The sequence below is a fragment of the Salvelinus sp. IW2-2015 genome, unplaced genomic scaffold (assembly GCF_002910315.2).
Source record: "Salvelinus sp. IW2-2015 unplaced genomic scaffold, ASM291031v2 Un_scaffold5214, whole genome shotgun sequence".
NCBI classification, from domain to species: Eukaryota; Metazoa; Chordata; class Actinopteri; order Salmoniformes; family Salmonidae; genus Salvelinus; species Salvelinus sp. IW2-2015.
This window is the reverse complement of record NW_019946480.1, coordinates 1-10933: the sequence shown is the minus strand read 5'-3', so window position 1 is coordinate 10933 and position 10933 is coordinate 1. Positions and strand designations below refer to the sequence as shown.

At 44.5% G+C, this 10933-nt stretch overlaps 1 protein-coding gene across 1 annotated transcript; it reads left to right on the top strand.

The window, feature by feature from the left end:
• The first annotated feature begins 337 nt into the window (after positions 1 to 337).
• Positions 338 to 9817, top strand: cfap300 (cilia and flagella associated protein 300). The gene is given in 6 exon segments (XM_070441931.1): positions 338 to 489; positions 3392 to 3473; positions 3589 to 3774; positions 5861 to 5959; positions 5961 to 6015; positions 9750 to 9817. Coding segments are annotated over 6 exon segments (600 nt in total). The 5' UTR covers positions 338 to 379.
• The last annotated feature ends 1116 nt before the right edge of the window (positions 9818 to 10933 follow it).

Below are 10933 nucleotides of genomic sequence, written 5' to 3'. Positions count from 1 at the left end.
ATCACCTGTAAATGCACACTGGACAGGTGTAATGAATAATGTAAAAATGACCTAACAAGCATTCTAATCACCTGTAATACACACTGGACAGGTGTGATGAATATATGTAAAAATGACCATAACAAGCGTTCTAATCACCTGTAAATGCACACTGGACAGGTGTAATGAATATATGTAAAAATGACTTTTAACTTCTGAAAAAAGCTAGTGAAAAATGTTTATTACAAGTGTTCAGACGAATTCCATGTAAGACGATCTGAACATTTTGGCTTTCCGTAGCTCCAGAGTGAATTTACGAACGCACCTTTTGGTAGACTATTTGTTGAGTGGGGTTCCGTCGCCATGGTGACCAATAGACATCAACAACCCGACGGTCGACATGGCATGTAAGAATAGTCCGTTTGAGACTAAGTTTTCCTTCAACCTCCTCCCAACCAAGACATTTTCATTCCTTCGGGACAAAAGCACGCTACAACTCCTCATGAAATGGTGACGTTATAGATGTTATGGTTTTGTGTCATTTATTGTCAATGTTAATAGCTAGTTAGCTATAGTTATAGTTAGCTATAGTTATCAACAACATCATAGCTAGCTACTGTTACTAACGTTAGCCGACCAGCTATGTAGACAGACAAACTAGCTAGGTATATCAGTGTGTCAGAGTTCTCTAGTGAAACCAGCTAATGGATGTGTGTGTGTGTGTGTGTGTGTTGTGTGTGTGTGTGTGTGTGTGTTGTGTGTGTGTGTGTGTGTGTGTGTGTGTGTGTCAGGTCCATGCTCGGGCGTATCTCAGCCCAGGCCTCAGCTTTGACCAGACCTTCTACCCATACAACAGCCACGACTTTACTGGTGAGTTAACGTACACACACACGTTTCCAGGCACTGCACTTTGTAAAGGACCAATAGTAACTGTGTGTGTGTGTGTGTGTGTGTGTGTGTGTGTTGTGTGTGTGTGTGTGTGTTGTGTGTGTGTCAGAGTTTCTTCAGAGACCCCTGTGTGCTGACCAACCTCAGGAAGATGGAGGCTGGAGCCGGGTTACTCTGGGTATGTCATGTCACCTCTGTCACCTCACCCTAGCAATCCGAAGGCCTGCGACCCTCCAGAGTGGTCACACGCTGTGCGACAGGTTTTTTTGCCAATTGCCTCATTCATGGGGTGATATGACACTTTGTAAAGCAGCAGTCTTGCTCCTGCCATTCACGTGCCGTTCCCCACGCAGCCCACCGCCTACACTACAGCGGCCAGTCAGAGGCAAGAAGCTTTCAGCGTCAAACCCTGTCACCACTTATTCTGATCAATTTGTATTATTTAAGATACGTGGATGCCATGTCCATTTGAAAAACAGTTGGGATTTCCTATAAGTATTTATAAATACTGTAAATGATTGTGTGTGTGTGTGTGCAAATATCAGATAGCGAGGGCCAGTCCTGGTTCCCTGGATCAACACGTGACAAAAATAAATAGTCAAATCAAATTAAATGTTTTATTGACAGGCTTCTCACACAGTAAAGGCAACAAAAGTGACATAGTAAAGGAATCAAAGTGACATTGTAAATTAAATAAAATAAAAAGAGTATACTAAATCAAGTACAGAAACATGCAGATCAAAGAAAATAAGTTAACTTAAATAGCCTATAGGCATCTATACTGAACAAAAAATAAACTCAACATGCAACAATTTCAACAATTGATGAGTTACAGTTCATATAAGGAAATAGGTCAATTGAAATCAATTAATGGTCCCGTGTGGCTCAGTTGGTAGAGCATGGCGCTTGCAACGCCAGGGTTGTGGGTTCATTCCCCACGGGGGACCAGGATGAATATGTATGAACTTTCCAATTTGTAAGTCGCTCTGGATAAGAGCGTCTGCTAAATGACTTAAATGTAATGTAAATGTAATTAGGCCCTAATCTATGGAAAATGGCTACCCAGACTATTGCTGATGCTTTGCCTGTTTGATGGCTCGTCAGAGGTCGTAGTGTTATTTCTTATAATCGTCCGGGTTAATGTCCCGCTCCTTGAAAGCGCACGCTCTAACCGATTGGTCAGTGCGGATGTTGCCTGCAATCCATGGCTTCTGGTTGGGGTATGTACGTACGCTCGTTGTGGAGACAATGTTGTCGATGAACTTATTAATGAAGCAGCCGGTGACTGATGTAAATATTATCGGATGAATTCTGGAACATATTCCAGTCTGTGCTAGCAAAACAGTCCTGTAGCTTAGCATCCGCTTCCTCGGACCACTTCCGGTACTTCCTGTTTGAGTTTTTGGCTTGTAAGCAGGAATCAGGAGGATAGCGTTATGGTCTGATTTGCCAAAGGGAAGGCGAGGGAGGGCCTTGTATGCGTTTTCTGTGTGTGGAGTAAAGGTGCTCTAAAGTTAATGGCAAAGAAGGCGGCCGAGTGATAAATGGCAGTATTGTGAGGGCAGAACTAATACACGGGCTCTGACCTTCGCTAAGGGATGGCCAGATGGTGAAATACAAAGCACAAAATGGCCACCCCTACAAGAACTACAGATCCCAAAATAGTCGACCGCCAAAACGACAATACCCAGAGCAAAGGGAGCGCTAGCAAGGTGGGACCGACCCACATATTACGGGTCAAGCCACACCAGGAAGAGAGAGAGAGCAAGGAACTGTGGACCTGTGAACCATTGAGAAAGAGGAAGTGATAATATATCTGCTGGATTTACCGTGTATGACCTGGAGTGTTTGGACTTACCTGTTGGCGGTTTTGGACCCTGATCTACCGAGAACCCGATTTGTGTACCGAACCCTGCTATCCTCGACCACGCCTGCGCCTGGGGCGGTCCAGAAACAAACATTCAGGTACTGTCCTGTTCGAAAGAGCTCTCTCTGGTGTGATTTTGTGTCGGCCTCCCGCTAATTTGTTGAGGTAAAACAGATTTCAGTGTTCTGCAATAAAATCACTGGCCAGAGAAATGCTACATCTGAATGTGCATTTTCTTGTTTGCTTATGTCCCTATACATACGCTGTCTTAGTGCCAGCATCAGTTTTTGGTGATAAATAGACCACTACGGAAAATATATCTGAACTCTCTAGGTAAATAGTATGGTCTGCAGCTTATCATGAGGTATTCTAAAAAAGTTACGATCAGGTAGAAAAACACGAAATAGAATTGGTCAGGAGCCCGTAAGATGGCAGGGTATCTTCCATCAGTGGTGTGTGTTGTGTGGTGTTGTGTGGTGTGGTGTGTGTGTGTGTGGTGTGTGTGTGTGTGTGTGTGTGTGTGTTGTGTGGTGGTGTTGTGTGTGTGTGTGTGTGGTGTGTTGGTGTGTGTGTGTGTGTGTGTGTGTGTGTGTTGTGTGGTGTGTGGTGTTCCAGAGGGTGAGGTGGTGTGTGTACAGGTGTGTGTGTGTGTGTCAGGTCCATGCTCGGGCGTATCTCAGCCCAGGCCTTCAGCTTTGACCAGACCTTCCACCCATACAACAGCCACGACTTTACACTGGTGAGTTAACGTACACAAACACACGTTTCCAGGCACTGCACTTTGTAAAGGACCAATAGTAAGTGTGTGTGTGTGTGTGTGTGTGTGTGTGTGTGTGTGTGTGTGTGTGTGTCAGAGTTTCTTCAGAGACCCCTGTGTGCTGACCAACCTCAGGAAGATGGAGGCTGGAGCCTGGGTTACTCTGGGTATGTCATGTCACCTCTGTCACCTCTACCCAGTTAGCAATCCGAAGGCCTGCGACCCTCCAGAGTGGTCACACGTTGTGCGACAGTTTTTTTTTGCCAATTGCCTCATTCATGGGGTGATATGACACTTTGTAAAGCAGCAGTCTTGCTCCTGCCATTCACGTGCCGTTTTCCCCACGCAGCCCACCCGCTACACTACAGCGGCCAGTCAGAGGCAAGAAGCTTTTTCAGCGTCAAACCCTGTCACCACTTATTCTGATCAATTTGTATTATTTAAGATACGTTGGATGCCYTGTCCATTTGAAAAACAGTTGGGGATTTCCTATAAGTATTTATAAATACTGTAAATGATTGTGTGTGTGTGTGTGCAAAATATCAGATAGCGAGGGCCAGTCCTGGTTCCCTGGATCAACACGTGACAAAAAATAAATAGTCAAATCAAATTAAATGTTTTATTGACAGGCTTCTCACACAGTAAAATGGCAACAAAAGTGACATAGTAAAGGAATCAAAGTGACATTGTAAATATAATAAAATAAAAAGAGTATACTAAATCAAGTACAGAAACATGCAGATCAAAGAAAATAAGTTAACTTAAATAGCCTATAGGCAGCTATACTGAACAAAAATATAAACTCAACATGCAACAATTTCAACAATTGATGAGTTACAGTTCATATAAGGAAATAGGTCAATTGAAATCAATTAATTAGGCCCTAATCTATGGAAAATGGCTACCCAGACTATTGCTGATGCTTTGCCTGTTTGATGGCTCGTCAGAGGTCGTAGTGTAATTTCTTATAATCGTTCCGGGTTAATGTCCCGCTCGCTTGAAAGCGGCAGCTCTAACCCGATTGGTCAGTGCGGCATGTTGCCTGCAAATCCTGGCTTCTGGTTGGGGTATGTACGTACGCTCGTTGTGGAGGACAATGTTGTCGATGAACTTATTAATGAAGCAGCCGGTCGACTGATGTAAATTATTACTCGGTATGAATTCTGGACACATATTCCAGTCTGTGCTAGCAAAACAGTCCTGTAGCTAGCATCCGCTTCTCGGACCACTTCCGGTACTCCTGTTTGAGTTTTTGCTTGTAAGCAGGAATCAGAGGAATAGCGTTATGGTCTGATTTGCCAAAGGGAAGGCGAGGGAGGGCCTTGTATGCGTTTTCTGTGTGTGGAGTAAAGTGCCTAAACGTTAATGGCAAAGAAGGCGGGTCGAGTGATTAATGCAGGATATGTGAGGCAGAACTAATACACGGGCTCTGACCCTCTCGCTAAGGATGGCCCAGATGGTGAAATACAAAGCACAAAAATGCGCCACCCCTACAAAGAACTACAGATCCCAAAATAGTCGCCCGCAAACGACAATACCCAGAAGCAAATGAGCGCTAGCAAGGGGGACCGACCCACAATTACGGGTCAAAGCCACACCAGGAAGAGAGATGAGAGCAAGGAACTGGTGGAACCTGTGAAAACCATGTGAGAAAGAGGAAAGTGATAATATATCTGCTGATTTACCGTGTATGGACCTGGAATGTTTGGACTACCTGTTGGCGTTGGAACCCTATCTACGAGAACCCGATTTGTTTACCGAACCCTGCTATGCCTCGACCACGCCTCGGCCTGGGGCGGTCCAAGAAACAAACATTCAGGTACTGTCCTGTTCGAAAGAACTCTCTCTGGTGTTGATTACTGGTCGGCCTCCCGCGTTAATTTGTTGAGTTAAAAACAAGATTTCAGTGTCTGCAGATAAAAATCACTAGGCCACGAGAAATTGCTACATCTGAATGCTTGCATTTTCTTGTTTAGCTTATGTCCCTATACATACTGCTGTCTTAGCTGCCCAGCATCAGTTTTTGGTGCATAAATAGACCACTACGGAAAATAAATATCTGAACCGTCTAGGTAAATTAGGCATGGTCTGCAGCTTATCATGAGGTATTCTAAAAAAAGTACGACTCAGTGTAGAAACACGGAAATAGAATGGTCAGGAGCCCGGGAGATGGCAGGTATCTTCCATCAGTGTGTACCTTGTGTGTGTGTGTGTGTGTGGTGTGGGTTGTTGTGTTGTGTGTGTGTGTTGTGTGTGTGTGTGTGTGTGTGTGTGTGGGGTGTTGCTGTGTGTGTGTGTGTGTGTGTGTGCAAATTGTGCATTTTTTTGGGTGTGTGTGTGTATGATTGGTGTGTGTGTGTGTTCCAGAGGTGAGTGTGTGGTACAGCAGAGGTGAGTGCCGCTGCAGAAGGGCAGTATGGAGATGTTTGAACCCTCTCTACTCCAGTGGAATCATCACCCCCTCTGCGACACATCACCAAATGTGTCCATGACACATACCCTGACTACGACCTACTGAGACAAGGTAACACAACACACACAACACCTTCACAACACACACACATTAATGCTATTATGCAACGTAAAAATGTCTTGATGCTCCTATTAGCCAACTTAAAAATGTTTTATGCAAACTTAAAAATGTCTTTATGCTCCACTATTATGCCAACTTAAAAATGTCTTATGCCAACTTAAAAATGTCTTTATTGCTCCTATTATGCAACTAAAAATGTGCTTTATGCAACCTTAAAAATGTCTTTAGCCCTAATATCAACTAAAAATGTCTTTATGCTCCTATTATTGCAACTTTGAAAATGTCTTTATGCTCCTATTAGTGCTATCCATAATGTCTTATGGCATTGGGCTGTGTGTGTGTAGGATGCGCAGAGGATGGCAGTGAGAGTATGGAGTGCATGGAGGAGGAGAAGAGTTCCTGTCCTTTCTGTTTAAACACTGACTCTGGGAGAGAGCTGTGTCATATGAAAGACAACCATCAACCCACATAGACACCACTAGAAACCATTTATAGGACCTGCGTCAGGTATACACACACCGTACCACCACACCAGTACACCATACCGTACACCACACCATCACCATACCGTACCACCTACCGTACACCACACCATACACCATACCGTACACCACACCCATACACCATACCGCTACACCCATACCGTACACCACACCATACACCATACCGTACACCATACTACACCACACCATACACCATACCGTACACCATACCGACACCACACCATACACCATACTGTACACCACACCGTTACACCATACGTACACCATAAACCGTACACCACACCATCACCATACCGTACACCATAACCGTACAACCACACCATACACATTACCGTACACCACACCGTACACCATACCGACACATACCGTACACCACACCATACACCATACCGTACACCACACCATACACCATACGTACACCACACCATACACCTATACCGTACACCACACCGTACACCAGACCGTACACCATTACCGTACACCCACACCATACACCATACCGTACACCACACCATACACCATACCGTACACCGATACCGTACACCACACCATACACCATACCGTACACCACACCATACACCATACTGGTTACAACCACCACCATACACCATACCGCTACACCACACCGATACACCATACCGTACACCACACCAATACCTACAACCACACCATACACCATTACCGTACACCACACCAAATACACCATACCGCTACACCACACAATACACCATACCATACACCATACCGTACACCACACCCATACACCATACCGTACACCACACCATACCGTACACCACACCTTACACCGATACCGTACACCCACACCGTGTACACCATACGTACACCATACCGACACCACCACCATACACCCATACCGTACACCACACCATACCACCATACCGTACACGCACACCATACCGCTTACACCAGACCATACACCATACCGTACAGCCATCAACCATACACCATACCGTACACCACCCCATACACATAACCGTAGCACCACACCATACACCATACCGTACACCACACCATACACCATACCGTACACCACACCCATACACTCATACCGTACACCATACCGTACACCACACCCGATGCACCACACCAGACCGTACACCACACCATACACCATTACCGTAACACCATACCGTACACCACACCATACACCATTACCGATACACCATACCGTACACCACACGCATACACCAGACCGGTACACCCATACCGTACACCACCACCGATACTCAACACACCGTACACCACAACTGTACACCCACAATGTACAACACAACGCTACTCACACACCGTGAAACCACACAACACCACACATACAACCATACAAACCCACACCGTTACACCATACACCACACCAAACACCACAACGTACTCACACACCGTGAACCACACCATACACCAACACATTACACCATAACCACACAACCACCGTAACACAACACCATACTCCACACACCAGTACACCACACATACACCACACAATACACCACACATACACCACACATACACCATACACCACTCATTACACCATACACCACACAGTTACACCATACACCACTCATAACACCTACACCACACCATACTCGCACACCATACACCACATCATACTCACACACCGTACACCACACCATACACACACATACACCATACATTTACACCATACACACACACACCGTACACCACACATACCATACACACACACCACCAATACACACCATACACCATACTTTAAACACACACATACACTACACACCACACACACCACACACACACGCACACCGTATACCATACACCACAGCATAAACAACACCATACCATATACCAATTACACCACAGCAAAACCACACACACACCATACACACACCACACTGCTATAACACACCATAACATACAACCACACACACCATATACCAAATATACCACACCATACACAACCACACCGTAACCATATACCATACACCCACACACACCACACCATAAAACATACCACCGTACAACACACCAAACACACACCACACCATACACACACCACACACACACACACAATATACACACCAAACCACCATACAACCCACAACCCTAAACACCACACCATACACACACATACAGCTGCACTATACACATACACACACCATACACCTAAACACACACCATACCACACTCATACACGCACTATACACATAGACACACACCATACCACCCTAAACACACACCATAGACACAACCCAACACTGCACTATACACATACCACACACATACACACACATTACACCCTAACACACAACCATACACCAACACATACACGCATATAACACATACACACACCATACACACCATACACACACATACACTGCACTATACACATAGCACCACACATACACACACCAACAACCCTAAACACACAACCATACACACTCATACACTGCACTATACACATACACACCATACACACACCAAACACCCTAAACACCACACCATACACACACCATACACTGCACTATACACATATACACCCCTAAACACACCACCATACACACCCACATATACTGCACTATACACATACACACCATACACACACCATACACCCTAAAAAACCACACACCAGGTACACACACATACACTGCACTGCACACATACACACATACACACACATAACACCTAACACACACCGATACACACTCATACACTGCACTGCACACACACACCACCATTCACCATACACACACCACACCATACACCCCTACACTAGTAGATGGTTGTGATGGTTTGTGTTCTAGTGTTCAGAAAAGAATCCAGAGAACAGGAGATCAGTGTGGTTTTCCCACTTGTATTAAAGTCTTCGCTTCTGGTAACCATTATATTATCAGTACTTGCTATTTGAAAGAGAATTATTATCACAACACCATTGGAAATGCAAACCTATATGTGATATTGTCTCTTTTGTACTTTAACTATTTGACATCCAATTACAACAACTGATATATAGACATAACACATTTGAAATGTCTCTATTCTTTTGTGTAATGAGTGTAATGTTTACTGTTCAGTTGTTATAGTTTATTTCACTTTTGTTCATTAATCTATGTCACTTGCTTTGCAATGTAAACATAGTTTCCCATGCCAATAAAGCCCTTAAATTAAATTGAAATTGAGAGAGAGAGGAAGACTCTCAGCCGTTATACTTATCCTGGGTGTTCTCTTCAGGATGCATCCGGTGTGTGTTACCCAGCCAGAGGAAAAAGAGGAACAGTCGTTCTCCTAAAACCTCATAGTGGACACCCCTTTTCAGAAGACATGGTTATGTGTTTACTACCCACTGTTATGGAGTAGGCGCCTTTCACGCTGTAACATACACACACACCAATCAATGTTTCGGACAAATTGGGAGGGGAGTGAATGGAGTTCCTACTTCAGGCAAGGATGAGGAGAAGCTGAGTTGGTCTATATGCCTCAGTAAGTGTCCTGCTAGATGGACTGTTCCTCTACAAACTACTTCTAGGCGCTGTTCCTTCTACAACTACTGTAGGACGCTTCCGCTTCTACAACTACTGTAGGACGTCCTTCTAACAACTACTGTAGGATCCGCTCTTCATACTAGACTTCCTTCTACAACTACTGTAGGACTTTCCTCTGACAACTAATAGAGGACGTCTCCTCTCTACAACTTACTGTAAGTCCTCTACAGCACGTGCGTTCCTTCTACAACTATGTAGGACTGTTCCTTCTACACACGTTACTGCTCCATCTATGTAGACTGCTTCCTTCTACAACTACTGTACGACTTTCCTTTCTACAACTACTGTAGACTGTTCTCAAAACTACTGTAGACTTCCTTCTATCAAACTACTGTAGGACTTTCCTTCTACAACTAACTGGTAGGACTGTTTCTCACTATCGTCCGATCTAAACTACTGCAGGACGTTCCTTCTACAACTACTGTAGACTGTTCCTTAACTCTACGTCCGCTACAACACTATGACGTGCTAACACTGGTTCCTTCTACAAACTACTGTAGACTGTTCCTTCTACAAACTACTGTAGGACTGTTCCTCTACAACTACTGCTGTTCTCACGTGACTGTTCCTTCTACAAACAGCTGGTAGGATTCCTGACATTCCTTCGTCTACAACTACTGGTACGTTCGTCAACTGTTAGGCTCTTCCTACAACTACTGTAGGACTGTTCCGTCTACAACTACTGTAGGACCGGTTCCGTTCTTACAACTACTGTAGGGACCTGCTTCGTCTACAACTACTGTAGACCGATTCCTTCTACAACTACTTAGGACGGTCCTTCTACAACTACGTAGGACTGTTACTACGTAGCTTTCGTCTACAACTACTGTAGGAGTTTACAAACGTAGGATGTTCCTTCTACAACTACTGTAG